Source organism: Hypanus sabinus, unplaced genomic scaffold (genome assembly GCF_030144855.1).
Source record: "Hypanus sabinus isolate sHypSab1 unplaced genomic scaffold, sHypSab1.hap1 scaffold_1468, whole genome shotgun sequence".
NCBI lineage: Eukaryota > Metazoa > Chordata > Chondrichthyes > Myliobatiformes > Dasyatidae > Hypanus > Hypanus sabinus.
In genome coordinates this window covers 24,608-50,562 of record NW_026779542.1, presented here as the reverse complement: position 1 = coordinate 50,562, position 25,955 = coordinate 24,608, and the positions used below count along the sequence as shown (strand labels likewise).

The 25,955-nt window shown below is 64.1% G+C and overlaps 1 protein-coding gene across 1 annotated transcript in view; it reads left to right on the top strand.

The window, feature by feature from the left end:
- LOC132387001 (alpha-2-macroglobulin-like protein 1) overlaps positions 1 to 25,955 on the top strand; it is a gene marked incomplete at its 5' end in the record, with an annotated part of 54,927 nt that overhangs the window by 5,937 nt on the left and 23,035 nt on the right. Inside the window, 2 exons of the mRNA XM_059959356.1 lie at positions 1,103 to 1,196; positions 23,065 to 23,233. Of these exons, the coding sequence (XP_059815339.1) occupies positions 1,103 to 1,196; positions 23,065 to 23,233 (263 nt within the window). The remainder of the gene's footprint in view (positions 1 to 1,102; positions 1,197 to 23,064; positions 23,234 to 25,955) is intronic.

Here is a 25,955-nt window from a genome sequence, read left to right as displayed (position 1 = left end):
CTGCCGATGGCCGACCTGCATCAGTACCATTATCAGGTTATGGAGACCAACGCTGACTTTTGTCCGCCAGACCCCCAATACTGGCACCACCGCAGGGTCAGAAGACGCTATTTGACGTCCACCAGCTGCTCGAGGTGCACACAGCATGAGTTATGAGGGAAGGGTGGGACTGAGGGAGGCTGAGGGGAATTCAGAGAAGGATAGTGGGAGGGTGATTGGGAGGAACAGGGGGAGGAGGGGGAAATATAGGGGCAGGAAGAAAGGGAGGGGAGGTTTTTTGTAGAGAAACCATGGGGGGAGAGAGAGAAAGGAAATAGAGAGAGGCAGAAATCTGGGAAAAGTGAATTAAAGAGAGAGAAGGAGAGAGTGAGAGAGAGAGTGAGAGAGAGAGAGAGGGAGAGAGGAGAGAGAGAGAAGGAGAGAGAGAGAGAAGGAGAGAGAGAGAGAGAGAGAGTGAGAAGGAGAGAGAGAGGGAGAGAAGGAGAGAGAGAGGAGAGAGTGAGAGAGGAGAGAGAGAGAGGAGAGAGAGAGAGAGAAGGAGAGAAGGAGAGAGAGAGAAGGAGAGAGTGAGAGAGAGAGGAGAGAGAGAGGAGAGAGTGAGAGACAGAAAGAGGAGTGAGAGAGAGAAGGAGAGAATGAGAGAGAGAAAGACGGAGAGAGAGAAAATGGAATGAGAGAGAGAGACGGGCCGGGGCGGTAAGGAGGCAAAGATGGGGGGTATATTTGGGAGGGTGTTGGATTGGGAAAGAGAGTGGGGGGGGGTGGAGAGACAGAGTGGCCGGGAAGGAAAGAGGAGGAAGAGAGACAGAGACAAAATGAAGATTGTAAGGTCGAGGTGGGGTGGGGGGGTGGAGGAAGGCCAGGAGGGATTGGGTGAGAGACAGAGGGAATGAACAGTGAGGGGTGGATCTTTGGGAAGGGGAGGGAGTGGAGGGTGGAGGTCTCTGGGAGGGTATGAGAGAGAGAGGCACAAACATACACACACACCTCCCTTTCTCACACTCACGCACGCAGCAAGGTGTGGATGGTGTGAGTGTGGAAACGGAGGGTAAGGCAAGTGACCTCTGACCTCCTGCTGACCTCCTCTGTCTGACCTCCACAGGGAATGGGTCTGAAGATCTTTACGGACCTTGATTATCACGTCCCTGTGGACTGCCATGCGTTCCGCTGGGAATACCACCACGGCGCGCCTGGGGGTGAGTATGTGCGTGGCATGGAGCTACCTCCTCCCCGGCCTGGGGGGGCACTCGACAAAGGACCCTCACCCCTCCAAATGTGATTCTCCCTCGGTCTCGGTCGGGAGCCAGGCGAGATCTGACGCGGACGTGGGCAGGGGAATGGCCGCTGCAGTTTAGTCCGGACAACCGTTAAAGCGACGGGACACGGGAGCGCGAATAGCGCTGGCGGGCAGGGGCACCTTGAGCTGCAAGACCACAGCTCGCTAATTATACCCTTACCTCTCCCTGTTTCTACGATCTTCCTCCCTCCACTCTCCTTCTACCCCTATCCTCCTCCCTCTACATCCTTCTCTCCCTCAATTTCTCTTTCGCCCCTCCCTGTGTCTTCCTGTTTGATCCTTCCCACCCTCCATCCCTCTCACCCTCACCCTCCCACCCCATTCACTCCCTATCACCCCTCTCTTTCATTCTCACTCCTCCTCTCCCCTGCTTCCCCACTCTGTACCCCATCTCCCCTCCCGCAACTCAACCTCCTGTCTCACCCTCCCCTCATCCCCTCTCTTCATCTCCCCTCTATTCCTTCCCCTTTCTGCCACACCCTTTGCCCCGCATCCCCTCTCTCCTACTTCGACTCCTCTCCCTCCTTCCCCCACTCTCCCCTCTGGCTACCTCTCCCTCTCCACACTCACTTCTTCTGCACATTCTCCCTATCTTCTCCATCCATTCTGCCCGCTACTCCCTCTCCCTGTATCACTGCTCTCTGCCCCCTCCTGCACCCCGCCCTCTCAACTCCACCCGCCCCTCAGTCCACGTGCCCCCTCCCCTTCGACGGGCATTCTACCACCGAGTCGCAGGGCTCTGGCGAGTTAGATCTTCACACCCCTGGCAGGGCGACTCGGAGGTGTGGGGAACCCCACCGCGTCTCCAACTGCAAACTGCAGGGACCCCCCCCCCCCACCCAGCCCGAACTGTGGATCACATCGACACCTCCGGGTGGGGTTCGGGCAGCGCTGGTCGGGGTGCCCGGTCCCCTCTCCCCCGACCCTGACACCTCTGGGTGGGGTTCGGACAGCGCTGATCAGGGTGCCCGATCCCCCGCCCCCTCCCCCGACCCTGACACCTCCGGGTGGGGTTCGGACAGTGCTGATCAGGGTGCCCTGTCCCCTCCCCCTCCCCCTCCCCCGACCCTGACACCTCCGGGTGGGGTTCGGACAGTGCTGATCAGGGTGCCCTGTCCCCTCCCCCTCCCTCTCCCCCGACCCTGACACCTCTGGGTGGGGTTCGGACAGCGCTGATCAGGGTGCCCGATCCCCCGCCCCCTCCCCCGACCCTGACACCTCCGGGTGGGGTTCGGACAGTGCTGATCAGGGTGCCCTGTCCCCTCCCCCTCCCCCTCCCCCCGACCCTGACACCTCCGGGTGGGGTTCGGACAGTGCTGATCAGGGTGCCCTGTCCCCTCCCCCTCCCTCTCCCCCGACCCTGACACCTCTGGGTGGGGGTTCGGACAGCGCTGATCAGGGTGCCCGATCCCCCGCCCCCTCCCCCGACCCTGACACCTCCGGGTGGGGTTCGGACAGTGCTGATCAGGGTGCCCTGTCCCCTCCCCCTCCCCCTCCCCCGACCCTGACACCTCTGGGTGGGGTTCGGACAGCGCTGATCAGGGTGCCCGATCACCCGCCCCCTCCCCCGACCCTGACACCTCCGGGTGGGGTTCGGACAGTGCTGATCAGGGTGCCCTGTCCCCTCCCCCTCCCCCTCCCCCGACCCTGACACCTCTGGGTGGGGTTCGGACAGCGCTGATCAGGGTGCCCGATCCCCCGCCCCCTCCCCCGACCCTGACACCTCCGGGTGGGGTTCGGACAGCGCTGCTCAGGGTGCCCGATCCCCCGCCCCCCTCCCCCGACCCTCACCCTGACACCTCTGGGTGGGGGTTCGGACAGCACTGGTCAGGGTGCCCGGTCCCCCTCCCCCGACCCTGACACCTCCGGGTGGGATTCGGACAGCGCTGATCAGGGTGCCCGATCCCCCTCCCCCTCCCCCCGACCCTGACACCTCCGGGTGGGGTTCGGACAGTGCTGATCAGGGTGCCCGGTCACCCTTCCCCTCCCCCGACCCTGACACCTCCGGGTGGGGTTCGTACAGCGCTGGTCAGGGTGCCCGATCCCCCTCCCACTCCCCCGACCCTGACACCTCCGGGGTGGGGTTCGGACAGTGCTGATCAGGGTGGCCGGTCACCCTCCCCCTCCCCCGACCCTGACACCTCTGGGTGGGGTTCGGACAGTGCTGGTCAGGGTGCCCGATCCCCCCTCCCCCTCCCCCGACCCCGACACCTCCGGGTGGGGTTCGGACAGTGCTGATCAGGGTGGCCGGTCACCCTCCCCCTCCCCCGACCCTGACACCTCCGGGTGGGGTTCGGACAGTGCTGATCAGGGTGGCCGGTCACCCTCCCCCTCCCCCCGACCCTGACACCTCCGGGTGGAGTTCGGACAGCGCTGGTCAGGGTGCCCGGTCCCCTCCCCCTCCCCCGACCCTGACACCTCTGGGTGGGGTTCGGACAGTGCTGGTCAGGGTGCCCGATCCCCCTCCCACTCCCCCGACCCTGACACCTCCGGGTGGGGTTCGGACAGCGCTGGTCAGTGTGCCCGGTCACCCTCCCCCTCCCCTGACCCTGACACCTCCGGGTGGGGTTCGGACAGCGCTGGTCAGGGTGCCCGGTCACCCTCCCCCTCCCCCCTCCCCTGACACCTCTGGGTGGGGTTCGGGACAGCGCTGGTCAGGGTGCCCGATACCCCTCCCCCTCCCCCTCCCCCCTACCCTGACACCTCCGGGTGGGGTTCGGACAGTGCTGGTCAGGGTGCCCGATCCCCTCCCCCTCCCCCGACCCTGACACCTCCGGGTGGGGTTCGGGCAGCGCTGGTCGGGGTGCCCGGGTCCCCCCTCCCCCGACCCTGACACCTCTGGGTGGGGTTCGGACAGCGCTGATCAGGGTGCCCGATCCCCCGCCCCCTCCCCCGACCCCGACACCTCCGGGTGGAGTTCGGACAGCGCTGGTCAGGGTGCCCGGTCCCCTCCCCCTCCCCCGACCCTGACACCTCTGGGTGGGGTTCGGACAGTGCTGGTCAGGGTGCCCGATCCCCCTCCCACTCCCCCGACCCTGACACCTCCGGGTGGGGTTCGGACAGCACTGGTCAGGGTGCCCGGTCCCCCTCCCCCGACCCTGACACCTCCGGGTGGGGTTCGGACAGCGCTGGTCAGGGTGCCCGGTCCCCTCCCCCTCCCCCGACCCTGACACCTCTGGGTGGGGTTCGGACAGTGCTGGTCAGGGTGCCCGATCCCCCCTCCCACTCCCCCCGACCCTGACACCTCCGGGTGGGGTTCGGACAGCGCTGGTCAGGGTGCCCGGTCACCCCTCCCCCTCCCCTGACCCTGACACCTCCGGGTGGGGTTCGGACAGCGCTGGTCAGGGTGCCCGGTCCCCTCCCCCTCCCCCCGACACTGACACCTCCGGGTGGGGTTCGGGCAGCGCTGGTCGGGGTGCCCGGTCCCCCTCCCCCGACCCTGACACCTCTGGGTGGGGTTCGGACAGCGCTGATCAGGGTGCCCGATCCCCCGCCCGCTCCCCCCGACCCTGACACCTCCGGGTGGGGTTCGGACAGTGCTGATCAGGGTGCCCTGTCCCCCTCCCCCTCCCCCGACCCTGACCCTGACACCTCTGGGTGGGGTTCGGACAGCACTGGTCAGGGTGCCCGGTCCCCCTCCCCCGACCCTGACACCTCCGGGTGGGGTTCGGACAGCGCTGATCAGGGTGCCCGATACCCCTCCCCCTCCCCCGACCCTGACACCTCCGGGTGGGGTTCGTACAGCACTGGTCAGGGTGCCCGATCCCCCTCCCACTCCCCCCGACCCTGACACCTCCGGGTGGGGTTCGGGACAGTGCTGATCAGGGTGGCCGGTCACCCTCCCCCTCCCCCGACCCTGACACCTCTGGGTGGGGTTCGGACAGTGCTGGTCAGGGTGCCCGATCCCCCTCCCCCTCCCCCGACCCCGACACCTCCGGGTGGAGTTCGGACAACGCTGGTCAGGGTGCCCGGTCCCCTCCCCCTCCCCCGACCCTGACACCTCTGGGTGGGGTTCGGACAGTGCTGGTCAGGGTGCCCGATCCCCCTCCCACTCCCCCCGACCCTGACAACCTCCGGGTGGGGTTCGGACAGCGCTGGTCAGGGTGCCCGGTCACCCTCCCCCTCCCCTGACCCTGACACCTCCGGGTGGGGTTCGGACAGCGCTGGTCAGGGTGCCCTGTCCCCTCCCCCCTCCCCCGACCCTGACACCTCCGGTGGGGTTCGGACAGTGCTGGTCAGGGTGCCCGGTCCCCTCCCACTCCCCCAACCCCGACACCTCCGGGTGGGGTTCGGACAGTGCTGGTCAGGGTGCCCGGTCCCCCCTCCCCCTCCCCCTCCCCCGACCCTGACACCTCCGGGTGGGGTTCGGGCAGTGCTGGTCAGGGTGCCCGGTCACCCTCCCCCTCCCCCGACCCTGACACCTCTGGGTGGGGTTCGGACAGCGCTGATCAGGGTGCCCAGTCCCCTCCCCCGACCCTGGCATCTCCGGGTGGGGTTCGGACAGCGCAGATCAGGGTGCCCGGTCCCCCTCCCCCGACCCTGGCACCTCCGGGTGGGGTTCGGACAGCGCAGATCAGGGTGCCCGGTCCCCCTCCCCCTCCCCCGACCCTGACACCTCTGGGTGGGGTTCGGACAGTGCTGATCAGGGTGCCCGATCCCCCTCCCCCTCCCCCGACACCTCCGGGTGGGGTTCGGACTGCGCTGGTCAGGGTGCCCGGTCACCCTCACCCTCCCCCTCCCCCTCCCCCGACCCTGACACCTCCGGGTGGGGTTAGGACAGTGCTGATCAGGGTGCCCGGTCACCCTCCCCCTCCCCCCGACCATGACACCTCTGGGTGGGGTTCGGACAGCGCTGATCAGGGTGCCCTGTCCCCCTCCCCCTCCCCCGACCCCGACCCTGACACCTCTGGGTGGGGTTCGGACAGCGCTAGTCAGGGTGCCCGGTCCCCCTCCCACTCCCCCGACCCTGACACCTCCGGGTGGGGTTCGGACAGCACAGATCAGGGTGCCCTGTCCCCTCCCCCTCCCACTCCCCCGACCCTGACACCTCCGGGTGGGGTTCGGACAGCACAGATCAGGGTGCCCTGTCCCCTCCCCCTCCCCCTCCCCCGACCCTGACACCTCCGGGTGGGGTTTCGGGACAGCACAGATCAGGTTGCCCGGTCACCCTCCCCCTCCCCCCGACCCTGACACCTCCGGGTGGAGTTCGGACAGCGCTGGTCAGGGTGCCCGGTCCCCCCTCCCCCTCCCCCGACCCCGACACCTCCGGGTGGGGTTCGGACAGCGCTGCTCAGGGTGCCCGGTCCCCCCTCCCCCTCTCCCGACCCTGACACCTCTGGGTGGGGTTCGGACAGCGCAGATCAGGGTGCCCTGTCCCCTCCCCCTCCCACTCCCCCGACCCTGACACCTCCGGGTGGGGTTCGGACAGCACAGATCAGGGTGCCCTGTCCCCTCCCGCTCCCCCTCCCCCGACCCTGACACCTCCGGGTGGGGTTCGGACAGCACAGATCAGGGTGCCCGGTCCCCCTCCCCCTCCCCCCGACCATGACACCTCCGGGTGGAGTTCGGACAGCGCTGGTCAGGGTGCCCGGTCCCCCTCCCCCTCCCCCGACCCCGACCCTGACACCTTTGGGTGGGGTTCGGACAGCGCTGGTCAGGGTGCCCGGTCCCCCCTCCCACTCCCCCGACCCTGACACCTCCGGGTGGGGTTCGGACAGCACAGATCAGGGTGCCCTGTCCCCTCCCCCTCCCACTCCCCCGACCCTGACACCTCCGGGTGGGGTTCGGACAGCACAGATCAGGGTGCCCTGTCCCCTACCCCTCCCCCTCCCCCGACCCTGACACCTCCGGGTGGGGTTCGGACAGCACAGATCAGGGTGCCCGGTCCCCCTCCCCCTCCCCCGACCCTGACACCTCCGGGTGGAGTTCGGACAGCGCTGGTCAGGGTGCCCGGTCCCCCTCCCCCTCCCCCGACACCTCCGGGTGGGGTTCGGACAGCGCTGCTCAGGGTGCCCGGTCCCCCTCCCCCTCTCCCGACCCTGACACCTCTGGGTGGGGTTCGGACAGCGCTGATCAGGGTGCCCTGTCCCCCTCCCCCTCCCACTCCCCCGACCCTGACACCTCCGGGGTGGGGTTCGGACAGCACAGATCAGGGTGCCCTGTCCCCTCCCGCTCCCCCTCCCCCGACCCTGACACCTCCGGGGTGGGGTTCGGACAGCACAGATCAGGGTGCCCGGTCCCCCCTCCCCCTCCCCCGACCATGACACCTCCGGGTGGAGTTCGGACAGCGCTGGTCAGGGTGCCCGGTCCCCCTCCCCCACCCCCAACCCTGACACCTCTGGGTGGGGTTCGGACAGCGCTGGTCAGGGTGCTCGGGTCCCCCCTCCCACTCCCCCTCCCCCGACCCTGACACCTCCGGGTGGGGTTCGGACAGCGCTGGTCAGGGTGCCCGGTCACCCTCCCCCTCCCCCGACCCCGACACCTCCGGGTGGGGTTCGGACAGCTCTGATCAGGGTGCCCGGTCCCCTCCCCCTCCCCCGACCCCGACACCTCCGGGTGGGGTTCGGACAGCGCTGGTCAGGGTGCCCGGTCCCCTCCCCCTCCCCCGACCCCGACACCTCCGGGTGGGGTTCGGACAGCGCTGGTCAGGGTGCCCGGTCCCCTCCCCCTCCCCCGATCCTGACACCTCCGGGTGGGGTTCGGACAACGCTGATCAGGGTGCCTGATCCCCCTCCCCCTCCCCCGACCCTGACACCTCCGGGTGGGGTTCGGACAGCGCTGGTCAGGGGGTGCCCGGTCCCCCTCCCCCTCCCCTGACCCTGACACCTCTGGGTGGGGTTCGGACAGCGCTGGTCAGGGTGCCCTGTCACCCTCCCCCTCCCCTGACCCTGACACCTCTGGGTGGGGTTCGGACAGCGCTGGTCAGGGTGCCTGATCCCCCTCCCCCTCCCCCTCCCCCCGACCCTGACACCTTCGGGTGGGGTTCGGACAGTGCTGGTCAGGGTGCCCGATCCCCTCCCACTCCCCCGACCCTGACACCTCCGGGTGGGGTTCGGACAGTGCTGGTCAGGGTGCCCGATCCCCCCTCCCCCTCCCCCGACCCCGACACCTCTGGGTGGGGTTCGGACAGCGCTGGTCAGGTTGCCCGGTCCCCCTCCCACTCCCCCGACCCTGACACCTCTGGGTGGGGTTCGGACAGCGCTGGTCAGGGTGCCCGATCCCCCTCCCCCTCCCCCGACCCTGACACCTCCGGGTGGGGTTCGGACAGCGCTGGTCAGGGGTGCCCGATCCCCCTCCCCTCCCCCCTCCCCCGACCCTGACACCTCCGGGTGGGGGTTCGGACAGAGCTGGTCAGGGTGCCCGATCCCCCTCCCCCTCCCCCGACCCCGACACCTCTGGGTGGGGTTCGGACAGCGCTGGTCAGGGTGCCCGGTCCCCTCCCCCTCCCCCGACCCTGACACCTCTGGGTGGGGTTCGGACAGCGCTGGTCAGGGTGCCCGGTCCCCTCCCCCTCCCCCCGACCCTGACACCTCTGGGTGGAGTTCGGACAGCGCTGGTCAGGGTGCCCGATCCCCCTCTCCCTCCCCCGACCCCTCCCCCGACCCTGACACCTCCGGGTGGGGTTCGAGCAGCGCTGATCAGGGTGCCCGGTCCCCTCCCCCTCCCCCGACCCTGACACCTCCGGGTGGGGTTCGGACAGCGCAGATCAGGGTGCCCGATCCCCCTCCCCTCCCCCTCCCCCGACCCTGACACCTCTGGGTGGGGTTCGGACAGTGCTGGTCAGGGTGCCCGATCCCCCTCCCCCTCCCCTGACCCTGACACCTCTGGGTGGGGTTCGGACCGCGCTGGTCAGGGTGCCCGGTCACCCTCCCCCTCCCCCTCCCCTGACCCCGACACCTCCGGGTGGGGTTCGGACAGTGCTGGTCAGGGTGCCTGGTCCCCCTCCCCGCCCCCGTCAGGATCTTGTGCCCATTAGCTGCGAGCTCCAGGTCTCGGTCTTGAGCCCAGGATCCTAAAGCCTCCTTTGCTGGGAGTCCAAGGAATTACCTCAATCGACAACAGGTGCAGGAGTAGGCCATTCAGCCCTTCTAGCCAGTACCGCCATTCACTGTGATCGTGGCTGATCGTCCACAATCAGTACCCCGTTCCTGCCCTCTCCCCATATCCCTCAACCCCGCTGTCTATAAAAGCTCTATCTAACTCTCTCCTGAATGCATCCAGAGACTTGGCCTCCACTGCCTTCTGTGGCAGAGCATTCCACAGATCCACCACTCTCTGGGTGAAAAAGTTTTTCCGCATCTCTGTTCTAAATGGCTGACCCCTCATTCTTAAACTGTGGCCTCTGGTTCTGGACTCACCCATCAACGGGAACATGCTTCCTGCCTGTAGCGTGTCCAATCCCTTAATAATCTTACGTGTTAATAGTCGCTTAATAATCTTACAGTCCCCTCTCATCGTTCAAAATTTCAGTGTATCCCCGCAGACCATCGAGCGTCCTCCCCCGACACTGGCCGGGGGTGGGGTGGGCGACTTCAACACACAGGCTGGGGGGGGGGGAGAAGAGTCCCATTTTGGAGGAAGGGGGCAGTTCACAAAAAGAGCATTGGGTTGCGGAGGCAGAGACGGGGGGAAGGGAGGGGCAGGGGGAATGACAGAGATGGCGAGTTGTATCCGGGGGCTGCACCCCACAAGTTGTTGTATATCCTACTAATCCACCGGGAGCACATCCCCCCCCGCCCCCCCAACGCACACTGAGCACCAGAAAGCTGGCCATCCCAAACCGAAGCAACCGAGTTTTAGGATATACACACATGGTAAATGGTCGGGCGTTGAGGGATGCAGTAGAACAGAGTGATCTAGGAATAATGGTGCACAGTTCCCTGAAGGTGGAATCCCATGTGGATAGGGTGGTGAAGAAAGCTTTTGGTATGCTGGCCTTTATAAATCAGAGCATTGAGTATAGGAGTTGGGATGTAACGTTAAAATTGTACAAGGCGTTGGTGAGGCCGAATTTGGAGTATTGTGTACAGTTCTGGTCACCGAATTATAGGAAAGATGTCAACAAAATAGAGAGAGTACAGAGACGATTTACTAGAATGTTACCTGGGTTTCAGCACTTAAGTTACAGAGAAAGGTTGATCAAGTTAGGTCTTTATTCTTTGGAGCGTAGAAGGTTGAGGGGGGACTTGACAGAGGTATTTAAAATTATGAGGGGGATAGATAGAGTTGACGTGGATTGGCTTTTTCCATTGAGAGTAGGGGAGATTCAAACAACAGTTGAGAGTTAGGGGGCAAAACTTTAGGGGTAACATGAGGGGGAATTTCTTTACTCAGAGAGTGGTAGCTATGTGGAAAGAGCTTCCAGTAGAAGTGGTAGAGGCAGGTTCAGTATTGTCATTTAAAGTAAAATTGGATAGGTACATGGACAGGAAAGGAATGGAGGGTTATGGGCTGAGTGCGGGCCAGTGGGACTAGGTGAGAGTAGGCGTTCGGCATGGACTAGAAGGGCCGAGACGGCCTGTTTCCGTGCTGTAATTGTGATATGGTTATATGGGCCAGTGGGACTAGGTGAGAGTAAGCGTTCGGCAATTTCTGATGACCAGTTAACCGGCTGCCCTGTCTGCGTGGGGGAAACTGGGGCTGACGGGGAGGGGAGAGGCTCGGGCAGGCGTACATGTCCGGTGGCCACCCAGCCCGCCCCGAGCTGTAATCTTGTCTGCCCTGCTGAATTCACAGCCACGCTGACCCAGATTGACCTGCTCCCAATCCGCGTCCCATCCCGTGTGGGCATTCTGCCCTGGCCAACTGTGACAGCCGTCCACCAGGAATTCTGCTGAATTCATAGCCACACTGACCAATCCGCGGCCCATCCCAGATTTTCGTTCTGGGTCACTCTGGCTGTTCCGGTTACAGAGATGTTGGACCTGGACTCGGCTCCTGCGGTAATCTCCTTAGATGACATCGAATATCTTGAAGATTTAAAGCTCACCGCCAACTTACCCCCCATTCCCCAGTCGGGAGCAAGTCCCCCCGAGGGAAAGGTCCGGGAGTACTTCCCGGAGACCTGGATCTGGGATCTGGTCCCCGTCAGGTAGGCCCACCCCACCCCCCCCCCCCCCCGACCTAGGGGTGGTACCTGGGATGCGAGATCTGGCCCGCTGGGATCCCAGCGGAGCATCTCCCCCGAGAGGCAGCGACCGGACCCCGGTTTGTCACAGAGAGAGAGAGAGAGATCGGTCTGGCTGAGTAACAGAGGGGTGTCGGGTCCAGAGGGGAGGGGAAATCTGAGTTACAAAGTGAGGCAGCGACCGTTCCCCGGTCTGTCACAGAGAGAGAGAGAGAGATCGGTCTGGCTGAGTAACAGAGGGGTGTCGGGTCCAGAGGGGAGGGGAAATCTGAGTTACAGAGTGAGGCAGCGACCGTTCCCCGGTCTGTCACAGAGAGAGAGAGAGATCGGTCTGGCTGAGTAACAGAGGGGTGTCGGGTCCAGAGGGGAGGGGAAATCTGAGTTACAGAGTGAGGCAGCGACCGTTCCCCGGTCTGTCACAGAGAGAGAGAGAGAGAGATCGGTCTGGCTGAGTAACAGAGGGGTGTCGGGTCCAGAGGGGAGGGGAAATCTGAGTTACAGAGTGAGGCAGCGACCGTTCCCCGGTCTGTCACAGAGAGAGAGAGAGATCGGTCTGGCTGAGTAACAGAGGGGTGTCGGGTCCAGAGGGGAGGGGAAATCTGAGTTACAGGGTGAGTGAGGCAGCGACCGTTCCCCGGTCTGTCACAGAGAGAGAGAGAGAGATCGGTCTGGCTGAGTAACAGAGGGGTGTCGGGTCCAGAGGGGAGGGGAAATCTGAGTTACAGAGTGAGTGAGGCAGCGACCGTTCCCCGGTCTGTCACAGAGAGAGAGAGATCGGTCTGGCTGAGTAACAGAGGGGTGTCGGGTCCAGAGGGGAGGGGAAATCTGAGTTACAGAGTGAGGCAGCGACCGTTCCCCGGTCTGTCACAGAGAGAGAGAGAGATCGGTCTGGCTGAGTAACAGAGGGGTGTCGGGTCCAGAGGGGAGGGGAAATCTGAGTTACAGAGTGAGGCAGCGACCGTTCCCCGGTCTGTCACAGAGAGAGAGAGAGAGATCGGTCTGGCTGAGTAACAGAGGGGTGTCGGGTCCAGAGGGGAGGGGAAATCTGAGTTACAGAGTGAGGCAGCGACCGTTCCCCGGTCTGTCACAGAGAGAGAGAGAGATCGGTCTGGCTGAGTAACAGAGGGGTGTCGGGTCCAGAGGGGAGGGGAAATCTGAGTTACAGAGTGAGGCAGCGACCGTTCCCCGGTCTGTCACAGAGAGAGAGAGATCGGTCTGGCTGAGTAACAGAGGGGTGTCGGGTCCAGAGGGGAGGGGAAATCTGAGTTACAGAGTGAGGCAGCGACCGTTCCCCGGTCTGTCACAGAGAGAGAGAGAGATCGGTCTGGCTGAGTAACAGAGGGGTGTCGGGTCCAGAGGGGAGGGGAAATCTGAGTTACAGAGTGAGTGAGGCAGCGACCGTTCCCCGGTCTGTCACAGAGAGAGAGAGAGAGATCGGTCTGGCTGAGTAACATAGGGGTGTCGGGTCCAGAGGGGAGGGGAAATCTGAGTTACAGAGTGAGGCAGCGACCGTTCCCCGGTCTGTCACAGAGAGAGAGAGAGATCGGTCTGGCTGAGTAACAGAGGGGTGTCGGGTCCAGAGGGGAGGGGAAATCTGAGTTACACAGTGAGTGAGGCAGCGACCGTTCCCCGGTCTGTCACAGAGAGAGAGAGAGATCGGTCTGGCTGAGTAACAGAGGGGTGTCGGGTCCAGAGGGGAGGGGAAATCTGAGTTACAAAGTGAGTGAGGCAGCGACCGTTCCCCGGTCTGTCACAGAGAGAGAGAGAGAGATCGGTCTGGCTGAGTAACAGAGGGGTGTCGGGTCCAGAGGGGAGGGGAAATCTGAGTTACAGAGTGAGTGAGGCAGCGACCGTTCCCCGGTCTGTCACAGAGAGAGAGAGAGAGATCGGTCTGGCTGAGTAACAGAGGGGTGTCGGGTCCAGAGGGGAGGGGAAATCTGAGTTACAGAGTGAGTGAGGCAGCGACCGTTCCCCGGTCTGTCACAGAGAGAGAGAGAGAGATCGGTCTGGCTGAGTAACAGAGGGGTGTCGGGTCCAGAGGGGAGGGGAAATCTGAGTTACAGAGTGAGGCAGCGACCGTTCCCCGGTCTGTCACAGAGAGAGAGAGAGATCGGTCTGGCTGAGTAACAGAGGGGTGTCGGGTCCAGAGGGGAGGGGAAATCTGAGTTACAAAGTGAGGCAGCGACCGTTCCCCGGTCTGTCACAGAGAGAGAGAGAGATCGGTCTGGCTGAGTAACAGAGGGGTGTCGGGTCCAGAGGGGAGGGGAAATCTGAGTTACAAAGTGAGGCAGCGACCGTTCCCCGGTCTGTCACAGAGAGAGAGAGAGAGATCGGTCTGGCTGAGTAACAGAGGGGTGTCGGGTCCAGAGGGGAGGGGAAATCTGAGTTACAGAGTGAGTGAGGCAGCGACCGTTCCCCGGTCTGTCACAGAGAGAGAGAGAGAGATCGGTCTGGCTGAGTAACAGAGGGGTGTCGGGTCCAGAGGGGAGGGGAAATCTGAGTTACAAAGTGAGGCAGCGACCGTTCCCCGGTCTGTCACAGAGAGAGAGAGAGATCGGTCTGGCTGAGTAACAGAGGGGTGTCGGGTCCAGAGGGGAGGGGAAATCTGAGTTACAAAGTGAGGCAGCGACCGTTCCCCGGTCTGTCACAGAGAGAGAGAGAGAGATCGGTCTGGCTGAGTAACAGAGGGGTGTCGGGTCCAGAGGGGAGGGGAAATCTGAGTTACAGAGTGAGGCAGCGACCGTTCCCCGGTCTGTCACAGAGAGAGAGAGAGAGAGATCGGTCTGGCTGAGTAACAGAGGGGTGTCGGGTCCAGAGGGGAGGGGAAATCTGAGTTACAGTGAGTGAGGCAGCGACCGTTCCCCGGTCTGTCACAGAGAGAGAGAGAGAGATCGGTCTGGCTGAGTAACAGAGGGGTGTCGGGTCCAGAGGGGAGGGGAAATCTGAGTTACAAAGTGAGGCAGCGACCGGACCCCGGTCTGTCACAGAGAGAGAGAGATCGGTCTGGCTGAGTAACAGAGGGGTGTCGGGTCCAGAGGGGAGGGGAAATCTGAGTTACAGAGTGAGTGAGGCAGCGACCGTTCCCCGGTCTGTCACAGAGAGAGAGAGAGATCGGTCTGGCTGAGTAACAGAGGGGTGTCGGGTCCAGAGGGGAGGGGAAATCTGAGTTACAAAGTGAGTGAGGCAGCGACCGTTCCCCGGTCTGTCACAGACAGAGAGAGAGATCGGTCTGGCTGAGTAACAGAGGGGTGTCGGGTCCAGAGGGGAGGGGAAATCTGAGTTACAAAGTGAGGCAGCGACCGGACCCCGGTCTGTCACAGAGAGAGAGAGATCGGTCTGGCTGAGTAACAGAGGGGTGTCGGGTCCAGAGGGGAGGGGAAATCTGAGTTACAGAGTGAGGCAGCGACCGTTCCCCGGTCTGTCACAGAGAGAGAGAGAGAGAGAGAGATCGGTCTGGCTGAGTAACAGAGGGGTGTCGGGTCCAGAGGGGAGGGGAAATCTGAGTTATAGAGTGAGTGAGGCAGCGACCGTTCCCCGGTCTGTCACAGAGAGAGAGAGAGATCGGTCTGGCTGAGTAACAGAGGGGTGTCGGGTCCAGAGGGGAGGGGAAATCTGAGTTACAGTGAGTGAGGCAGCGACCGTTCCCCGGTCTGTCACAGAGACAGAGAGAGAGATCGGTCTGGCTGAGTAACAGAGGGGTGTCGGGTCCAGAGGGGAGGGGAAATCTGAGTTACAGAGTGAGGCAGCGACCGTTCCCCGGTCTGTCACAGAGAGAGAGAGAGAGATCGGTCTGTCTGAGTAACAGAGGGGTGTCGGGTCCAGAGGGGAGGGGAAATCTGAGTTACAGAGTGAGGCAGCGACCGTTCCCCGGTCTGTCACAGAGAGAGAGAGAGAGAGAGAGATCGGTCTGGCTGAGTAACAGAGGGGTGTCGGGTCCAGAGGGGAGGGGAAATCTGAGTTACAAAGTGAGGCAGCGACCGGACCCCGGTCTGTCACAGAGAGAGAGAGAGAGATCGGTCTGGCTGAGTAACAGAGGGGTGTCGGGTCCAGAGGGGAGGGGAAATCTGAGTTACAGAGTGAGTGAGGCAGCGACCGTTCCCCGGTCTGTCACAGAGAGAGAGAGAGAGATCGGTCTGGCTGAGTAACAGAGGGGTGTCGGGTCCAGAGGGGAGGGGAAATCTGAGTTACAAAGTGAGTGAGGCAGCGACCGTTCCCCGGTCTGTCACAGAGAGAGAGAGAGATCGGTCTGGCTGAGTAACAGAGGGGTGTCGGGTCCAGAGGGGAGGGGAAATCTGAGTTACAGAGTGAGTGAGGCAGCGACCGTTCCCCGGTCTGTCACAGAGAGAGAGAGAGAGAGATCGGTCTGGCTGAGTAACAGAGGGGTGTCGGGTCCAGAGGGGAGGGGAAATCTGAGTTACAGAGTGAGGCAGCGACCGTTCCCCGGTCTGTCACAGAGAGAGAGAGAGATCGGTCTGGCTGAGTAACAGAGGGGTGTCGGGTCCAGAGGGGAGGGGAAATCTGAGTTACAGAGTGAGGCAGCGACCGTTCCCCGGTCTGTCACAGAGAGAGAGAGAGATCGGTCTGGCTGAGTAACAGAGGGGTGTCGGGTCCAGAGGGGAGGGGAAATCTGAGTTACAGAGTGAGGCAGCGACCGTTCCCCGGTCTGTCACAGAGAGAGAGAGAGAGATCGGTCTGGCTGAGTAACAGAGGGGTGTCGGGTCCAGAGGGGAGGGGAAATCTGAGTTACAGAGTGAGTGAGGCAGCGACCGTTCCCCGGTCTGTCACAGAGAGAGAGAGAGAGAGAGATCGGTCTGGCTGAGTAACAGAGGGGTGTCGGGTCCAGAGGGGAGGGGAAATCTGAGTTACAGAGTGAGGCAGCGACCGTTCCCCGGTCTGTCACAGAGAGAGAGAGAGATCGGTCTGGCTGAGTAACAGAGGGGTGTCGGGTCCAGAGGGGAGGGGAAATCTGAGTTACAAAGTGAGGCAGCGACCGTTCCCCGGTCTGTCACAGAGAGAGAGAGATCGGTCTGGCTGAGTAACAGAGGGGTGTCGGGTCCAGAGGGGAGGGGAAATCTGAGTTACAAAGTGAGTGAGGCAGCGACCGTTCCCCGGTCTGTCACAGAGAGAGAGAGAGAGAGATCGGTCTGGCTGAGTAACAGAGGGGTGTCGGGTCCAGAGGGGAGGGGAAATCTGAGTTACAGAGTGAGTGAGGCAGCGACCGTTCCCCGGTCTGTCACAGAGAGAGAGAGAGGGAGAGAGAGAGATCGGTCTGGCTGAGTAACAGAGGGGTGTCGGGTCCAGAGGGGAGGGGAAATCTGAGTTACAGAGTGAGGCAGCGACCGTTCCCCGGTCTGTCACAGAGAGAGAGAGAGATCGGTCTGGCTGAGTAACAGAGGGGTGTCGGGTCCAGAGGGGAGGGGAAATCTGAGTTACAAAGTGAGGCAGCGACCGTTCCCCGGTCTGTCACAGAGAGAGAGAGAGATCGGTCTGGCTGAGTAACAGAGGGGTGTCGGGTCCAGAGGGGAGGGGAAATCTGAGTTACAAAGTGAGGCAGCGACCGTTCCCCGGTCTGTCACAGAGAGAGAGAGAGAGAGGGAGAGAGAGAGATCGGTCTGGCTGAGTAACATAGGGGGGGGGGGTGTAGGGGAGGTGGGGTGACGGAGACAGAGAGGGGTGTGGGGGAGGGAGGGAGTGATGGAGACGGGGAGGGTTGTAGTGGAGGGGGGGGTGACGGAGATGGGGAGGGAGGGGGTGATGGAGACGGAGATGGGTGTACAGCAGAGAGATGTGACGGAGAGGGGGAGTGGTGAGGGAGACGGGGAGGGGTGTAGGGGAGGGAGGGGTGTCGGAGACGGGGAGGGTGTAGGGGACGGAGGGAGTGATGGAGACGGGGAGGGGTGTAGGGGGGGGGTTGTAGGGGTGGGAGGGGTGTCTGTGTGGGGGAGGGGTGAGGGAGACGGGGAGGGGTGTAGGGGAGGTGGGGTGACGGAGACGGGGAGGGGTGTAGGGGACGGAGGGAGTGATGGAGACAGAGAGGGGTGTGGGGGAGGGAGGGGGTGAGGGAGATGGGGAGGGGTTTAGGGGAGGGGTGTGACGGAGACGGGGAGTGGTGTAGGGGACGGAGGGAGTGATGGAGACGGGGAGGGTTGTAGTGGAGGGGGGGTGACGGAGATGGGGAGGGAGGGGGTGATGGAGACGGAGATGGGTGTACAGCAGAGAGATGTGACGGAGAGGGGGAGTGGTGAGGGAGATGGGGAGGGGTGTAGGGGAGGGAGGGGTGTCGGAGACGGGGAGGGTGTAGGGGACGGAGGGAGTGATGGAGACTGGGAGGGGTGTAGGGGAAGGAGGGGGTGACGGATACAGGGAGGGGTGACGGAGACGAGGAGGGGTATAGGGGACGGAGGGGGAGATGGAGACGGGTAGTGTGTTTAGGAGGGAGGGGGTGATGGAGACAGGGAGGGTGTAGGGGAGGGATGGAGTGATGGGGAGGTTGTAGGCGAGGGAGGGGGTGATGGAGATGGGGTAGGTGAAGGGGAGGGTGTAGGGGAGGGAGGGGGTGACGGAGACGGGGAGGGGTGTAGGGGAGGGAGGGGGTGAGGGAGACGGGGAGGGGTGTAGGGGAGGGAGGGGTGACGGAGAGGGGGAGGGGTGTAGGGGAGGGAGGGGTTGATGGAGACGGGGAGGGTGGAGATGCGGAAGGTGAGGGGAGGGAGGGGGAGACAGAGACGGGGAGGGGTGTAGGGGTGGGAGGGGGTGACAGAGACGGGGAGGGGTCTAGGGGAGGGAGGGGTGACGGAGACGGGGAGGGGTGTAGCGGAGGGAGGGGTTGATGGAGACGGGGAGGGGTGTAGGGGAGGGAGGGGGTGATGGAGACGGGGAGGGGTGTAGCGGAGGGAGGGGGTAATGGAGACGGGGAGTGGTGTAGGGGAGGGAGGGGGTGACAGACGGGGAGGGGTGTAGGGGAGGGAGAGGGTGACGGAGACGGGGAGGGGTGTAGGGGAGGGAGGGGGTGACGGAGACGGGGAGGGGTGTAGGGGAGGGAGGGGGTGACGGAGACGGGGAGTGGTGTAGGGCAGGGAGAGGGTGACGGAGACGGGGTGTAGGGGAGGGAGTGGGTGATGGAGATAGGGAGGGGTGTAGGGGAGGGAGTGGTGTAGCGGAGGGAGGGGGTGATGGAGACGGGGAGGGATGTAGGGGAGGGAGGGGGTGACGGACGGGGAGGGGTGTAGGGGAGGGAGAGGGTTACGGAGACGGGGAGGGGTGTAGGGGAGGGAGGGGGTGACGGAGACGGGGAGGGGTGTAGGGGAGGGAGGGGGTGACAGACGGGGAGGGGTGTAGGGGAGGGAGAGGGTGACGGAGACGGGGAGGGGTGTAGGGGAGGGAGGGGGTGATGGAGACGGGGAGGGGTGTAGGGGAGGGAGAGGGTGACGGAGACGGGGTGTAGGGGAGGGAGGGGGTGATGCAGATAGGGAGGGGTGTAGGGGAGGGAGGGCTGTAGGGGAGGGAGGGGGTGATGGAGACGGGGAGGGATGTAGGGGAGGGAGGGGGTGACGGAGACGGGTAGGGTTGTAGGGGAGGGAGGGAGTGACGGAGACGGGGAGGGGTGTAGGGGAGGGAGGGAGTGACGGAGACGGGTAGGGGTGTAGGGGAGGGAGGGAGTGACGGAGACGGGTAGGGTGTAGGGGAGGGAGGGGGTGATGGAGATAGGGAGGGGTGTAGGGGAGGGAGGGGTGTAGGGGAGGGAGGGGGTGATGGAGGGGGAGGGATGTAGGGGAGGGAGGGGGTGACGGAGATGGTGAGGGGTGTAGGGGAGGGAGGGGGTGACGGAGACGGGGAGGGTGTAGGGGAGGGAGGGGGTGGAGAGAGGAAGGGGCATAGGGGAGGATTGAGGTGAGGGAGATGGTGACGGCTGAGGTGGGGTGTAGAGGAGGGAGGGGGTGACAGAGACGGGGAGGGTGTAGGGGAGGGAGGGGGTAATGGGGATGGGGAGGGGCGTAAGGGAGGGAGGGGGTGAGGGAGACGGGGAGGGGTGTAGGGGCGGAAGGGGGTGACGGGGACGGGGAGGGGTGTAGGGGTGGGAGGGGGTGAGGGAGACGGGGAGGGGTGTAGGGGAGGGAGGGGGGTGAGGGAGACGGGGAGGGGTGTAGGGGAGTGAGGGGTGACGGAGACGGGGAGGGGTGTAGGGGAGGGAGAGGGTGACGGAGACGGGGAGGGTGTAGGGGAGGGAGGGGATGATGGAGATAGGGAGGGGTGTAGGGGAGGGAGGGGTGTAGGGGAGGGAGGGGGTGATGGAGACGGGGAGGGATGTAGGGGAGGGAGGGGGTGACTGAGACGGGGAGGGGTGTAGGGGAGGGAGGGGGTGACGGAGACGGGGAGGGTGTAGGGGAGGAAGGAGGTGAGGGAGACGGGGAGGGAGATGGTGACGGCTGAGGTGGGGTGTAGAGGAGGGAGGGGGTGACAGAGACGGGGAGGGTGTAGGGGAGGGAGGGGGTAATGGGGAGGGGCGTAAGGGTGGGTGGGGGTGATGGAGATGGGGAGGGGTGTAGGGGCAGAAGGGGGTGAGGGAGACGGGGAGGGGTGTAGGGTTAGGGTTAGGGTTAACCCTAACCCTAACCCTGCTGCTTCGGGGAGGGGGGTTTCACACATACTGGCAGGAATGTAGGGGCGGAAGGGGGTGACGGGGACGGGGAGTGGTGTTTGGGGCATTTATAGAGACAGGGAGGGATGGAATGGCCGGACGGGAGGGGATTTCTGCCCAGGGAGGGTTGACAGAGACGGGGAGGGCTGTCGATGCTATAAGGAGAGTGTTTACAGAGACGGAGGGGTGGGGCGTTGCGGGAATAGCGTGCCCTCAGCTGAGGAACCCTGCACGGCCCAGTCTGTGGGATCTTCCCATTCATAAGCTCTCGGAGCCTGCTCCAGCCCCGGCCCCTGGCCGCCCCAAACGTTTGACTGGGTATTTCCCCCTGCAGGAGCTGTAATGGGGCAAGGGATCCCGATGCGTCTTGCCAGCCTGCCTGTACCGGGACCCATTGGTGCTATGCCGGCCAATCTCCCCGGCCCCGGGCAAGGAACACCTCTCCCCGCAGAAAAGGTCCGGGAATACTTCCCGGAGACCTGGATCTGGGACCTGGTGCCGGTCAGGTAGGACCCCGCTGGAGTCCCGCGAGGCAGAGGCTGTCCGCACCATCCAAGGTCCCGACAGGACGCGGGACTCAGTCACAGAAAGGGATCACTGTGGAGAGCGGGCCGAGGGGGGAGAGGGGAAGAGCTGAGGTTCAGAGGGACCGTGTGTCGGAGAGGCCTTCCGGATCACCGGAGAGGGAGCGGTGACGGGGAAAGTGAAAGTGTAGGGGAGGAGTGGGTGAGGGAGACAGGGAAGGGGTGTAAGGGAGGTGGGTGAGGGAGACGGGGAAGGGGTGTAAGGGAGGTGGGTGAGGGAGATGGGGAAGGGGTGTAAGGGAGGTGGGTGAGGGAGATGGGGAAGGGGTGTAAGGGAGGTGGGTGAGGGAGATGGGGAAGGGGTGTAAGGGAGGTGGGTGAGGGAGATGGGGAAGGGGTGTAAGGGAGGTGGGTGAGGGAGATGGGGAAGGGGGTGTAAGGGAGGTGGGTGAGAGAGATGGGGAAGGGGTGTAAGGGAGGTGGGTGAGGGAGATGGGGAAGGGGTGTAAGGGAGGTGGGTGAGGGAGATGGGGAAGGGGTGTAAGGGAGGTGGGTGAGGGAGATGGGGAAGGGGTGTAAGGGAGGTGGGTGAGGGAGATGGGGAAGGGGTGTAAGGGAGGTGGGTGAGGGAGATGGGGAAGGGGTGTAGGGGAGGTAGGAGGTGACAGAGACGGAGAGGGGTGGGGGAGAGGGACGAGTTGATGGAGATGGGGAGGGGTGTAGGGGAGGGAGAGGGTGATGGAGAAGGAGGTGTAGAGGAGGGAGGGGATGACAGAGATGGGTAGGGGAGGGAGGGGTTGATGGAGACGGGGAGGGGTGTAGGGGAGGGAGGGAGAGGGAGGGGGTGATGGAGACGGGGAGGGGTGTAGGGGAGGGAGGGAGAGGGAGGGGGTGATGGAGACGGGGAGGGGTGTAGGGGAGGGAGAGGGTGATGGAGGGGGAGGGGTGTAGGCGAGGGAGGGGTGATGGAAATGGGGAGGGGTGTATGGGAGGGAGGGGGTGATGGAGATGGGGAAGGGTGTAGGGGAGGGAGGGGTGATGGAGATGGGGAGGAGTGTAGGGGAGGGAGGGGGTGATGGAAATGGGGAGGGGTGTATGGGAGGGAGGGGTGATGGAGATGGGGAGGAGTGTAGGGGAGGGAGGGGTTGATGGAGACGGGGAGGGGTGTAGGCGAGGGAGGGAGAGAGAGGGAGGGGGTGATGGAGACGGAGGGGTGTAGGGGAGGGAGAGGTTGATGGGGAGGGGCGTAGGGGAGGGTGGGAGTGACGGAGACGGGGAGGGTGTAGGGGAGGGAGGGGGTGGAGAGAGGAAGGGGTGTAAGGGAGGGAGGGGGTGATGGAGAGAGGAAGGGGTGTAGGGGAGGAAGGAGGTGACGGTGACGGGGAGGGAGGGTGACGGCTGGGGAGGGGTGTAGAGGTGGGAGGGGGTGATGGAGATGTGGAGTGGTGTAGGGAAGGGAGGGGGGAGGGAGGGGGTGACAGACGGGGTGGGGTGTAGGGGAGGGAGGGGGTGATGGAGAAGGAGGTGTAGGGGAAAGAGGGGATGACGGAGACGGGAAGGGTTGGAGGGGAGGGAGAGGGTGACAGAGACAGTGAGGGGTGTAGGGGAGGGAAGGGGCATTGGAGATGGGGAGTGGTGTATGGGAGGGAGTGGATGATGGGGGCGAGGGGGTGCTTTAGGGGCCAGTCGGGGGTCACCATCTACTGCCACTCTCTGGTTTCTGCCGCAAAGCCAATCTCTAATTGAATTTCCTGCCTCTTCCTGACGGCCCGGCGACTGAACCTTCCCGAGCAGCCTCCCGTGCGGGGCCTCGTCCCATCCCTCGCTAAGGTCCACGTAGACAACGTCCACTGCCTTGAGCCATCAGCTCTCCTGGGAAAAGCCTGGACGGTTGGTTAGGCCCGATCCGGCGCGCGCGAACCCTCGCTGACCTCCCCGGATCAGGCCCCGCCAAGTCCACCGGAACAGCTTCCGATAACTTTCCCACACCGCCGCTGTCAGATTCCCGGGACTGTACTTCCCTGGTTATCCCTGGCGGCATTCGCCAACAACATTGTCCAATCTTCCGGAACGTCACCGGTGGCTACGGGTGATTTAAGTGCCTGTGCCAGTCCGAACTTGCCTGCCGCTTCGGGGAGGGGGGTTTCACACATACTGGCAGGAATGTAGGGGCGGAAGGGGGTGACGGGGACGGGGAGAGGTGTTTGGGGCATTTATAGAGACAGGGAGGGATGGAATGGCCGGACGGGAGGGGATTTCTGCCCAGGGAGGGTTGACAGAGACGGGGAGGGCTGTCGATGCTATAAGGAGAGTGTTTACAGAGACGGAGGGGTGGGGCGTTGCGGGAATAGCGTGCCCTCAGCTGAGGAACCCTGCACGGCCCAGTCCGTGGGATCTTCCCATTTACAAGCTCTCGGAGCCCACTCCAGCCCCGGCCCCTGGCCGCCCCAAACGTTTGACTGGGTATTTCCCCCTGCAGAATTTGGAATGCGGGTGAACACCCGGCTGCGTCTTTTCAGCCAGTCTTTTCCGAGAGTTGGTGCTATGCCGGCCAATCACCCCGGCCCCGGGCAAGGAACACCTCTCCCCGCAGAAAAGGTCCGGGAATACTTCCCGGAGACCTGGATCTGGGACCTGGTGCCGGTCAGGTAGGACCCCGCTGGAGTCCCGGGGGAAAGCCCTCCCGCGAGGCAGAGGCTGTCCGCACCACCGAAGGTCCCGACAGGACGCGGGACTCAGTCACAGAAAGGGATCACTGTGGAGAGCGGGCCGAGGCGGGAGAGGGGAAGAGCTGAGGTTCAGAGGGACCGTGTGTCGGAGAGGCCTTCCGGATCACCGGAGAGGGAGCGGTGACGGGGAAAGTGAAAGTGTAGGGGAGGAGTGGGTGAGGGAGACAGGGAAGGGGTGTAAGGGAGGTGGGTGAGGAAGATGGGGAAGGGGTGTAAGGGAGGTGGGTGAGGGAGATGGGGAAGGGGTGTAAGGGAGGTGGGTGAGGAAGATGGGGAAGGGGTGTAAGGGAGGTGGGTGAGGAAGATGGGGAAGGGGTGTAAGGGAGGTGGGTGAGGGAGATGGGGAAGGGGTGTAAGGGAGGTGGGTGAGGGAGATGGGGAAGGGGTGTAAGGGAGGTGGGTGAGGGAGATGGGGAAGGGGTGTAGGGGAGGTAGGAGGTGACAGAGACGGAGAGGGGTGGAGGAGAGGGACGAGTTGATGGAGATGGGGAGGGGGTGACGGAGACCGGGAGGGGTGTAGGGGAGGGAGGAGGTGACGGAGACGGAGAGGGGTATAGGGGAGGGAGGTGATGACAGAGATGGGGAGGGGTGTAGGGGAGGGAGGGGTGAGGGAGACGGGGAGGGGTGTAGGGGAGGGAGGCGATGACGGAGATGGGGAGGGGTGTAGGGGAGGGAGGGGTGAGGGAGACGGGGAGGGGTGTCGGGGAGGGAGGGGGTGACGGAGACGGGGAGGGGTGTAGGGGAGGGAGGGGGTGACGGAGACGGGGAGGGGTGTAGGGGAGGGAGGGGGTGATGGAGACGGAGAGGGGTGGAGGAGAGGGAGGAGATGACGGAGATGGGGAGGGGTGTGGGGGGGAGGGAGTGACGGAGACGGGGAGGGGTGTAGGGGAGGGAGGAGATGACGGAGATGGAGAGGGGTGTAGGGGAGGGAGGGGTGAGGGAGATGGGGATGGGTGTAGGGGAGGGAGGGGTGAGGGAGACGGGGAGGGGTGTAGGGGAGGGAGAGGGTGATGGAGACGGGGAGGGAGAGGGTGATGCAGACAGGGAGGGGTGTAGGTTAGGGAGGAGGTGACGGAGACGGGGAGGGGTGTAGGGGAGGGAGGAGGTGACGGAGACGGGGAGGGGTGTAGGGGAGGGAGGAGTTGATGGAGACGTGGAGGGGTGTAGGGGAGGGAGAGGGTGACGGAGACGGGGAGGGAGGGGGTGACGCAGATGGGGAGGGGTGTAGGGGAGGGAGGAGTTGATGGAGACGTGGAGGGGTGTAGGGGAGGGAGAGGGTGATGGAGAAGAAGAGGGGTGTAGGTGAGGGAGGAGTTGACGGAGATGGGGAGTGGTGTAGGGGAGGGAGGGGTGACAGACTGGGAGGGGGTGACGGAGATGGGAAGGGTTGGAGGGGAGGGAGGGGTGATGGAGACTGTGAGGGGTGTAGGGGAGGGAGGGGTAACAGAGACAGGGAGGGGTGTAAGGGAGGGAGGGGGGTGACGGAGACGGAGAGGGATGTATGGGAGGGAGGGGGTGATGGAGATGGGGAGGGGTGTAGGGGAGGGAGGGGGTGATGGAGATGAGGAGGGTGTAGGGGAGGGAGGGGGTAATGGAGACAGGGAGGGGTGTAGGGGAGGGAGGGGTGACGGAGATGGGGAGGGGTGTAGGGGAGGGAAGGGGTGTTGGAGATGGGGAGTGGTGTAGGGGAGGGAGGGGGTGAGGGAGACGGGGAGGGATATAGGGGAGGGAGGGGGTGAGGGAGACGGGGAGGGGTGTAGGGGAGGGAGAGGGGTGATGGAGACGGAGAGGGATGTATGGGAGGGAGGGGGTGATGGAGACGTGGGGTGTAGGGGAGGGAGAGTGTGACGGAGACGGGGAGGGAGGGGGTGACGCAGATGGGGAGGGGTGTAGGGGAGGGAGGAGTTGATGGAGACGTGGAGGGGTGTAGGGGAGGGAGAGGGTGATGGAGAAGAAGAGGGGTGTAGGTGAGGGAGGAGTTGACGGAGATGGGGAGTGGTGTAGGGGAGGGAGGGGTGATGGAGACTGTGAGGGGTGTAGGAGATGGGGAGTGGTGTAGGGGAGGGAAGGGTGTAGAGGCGGGAGGGGGTGACGGGGAGGGGAGGGAGGGGTGAGGGAGACTGTGAGGGATATAGGGGAGGGAGGGGGTGAGGGAGACGGGGAGGGATATAGGGGAGGGAGGGGGTGAGGGAGATGGGGGGTGTAGGGGAGGGAGAGGATGATGGAGATGGGGAGGGGTGTAGGCGAGGGAGGAGGTGATGGAGACGGAGAGGGGTGGAGGAGAGGGACGAGATGACGGAGATGGGTAGGGGAGGGAGGGGATGATGGAGACGGGAAGGGTTGGAGGGGAGGGAGAGGGTGATGGAGACAGTGAGGGGTGTAGGGGAGGGAGGGGTAACAGAGACAGGGAGGGGTGTAAGGGAGGGAGGGGGTGACGGAGACGGAGAGGGATGTATGGGAGGGAGGGGGTGATGGAGACGGGGTGTAGGGGAGGGAGGGGTGACGGAGATGGGGAGGGGTGTAGGGGAGGGAAGGGGTGTTGGAGATGGGGAGTGGTGTAGGGGAGGGAGGGGGTAATGGAGACAGGGAGGGGTGTAGGGGAGGGAGGGGGTAATGGAGACAGGGAGGGGTGTAGGGGAGG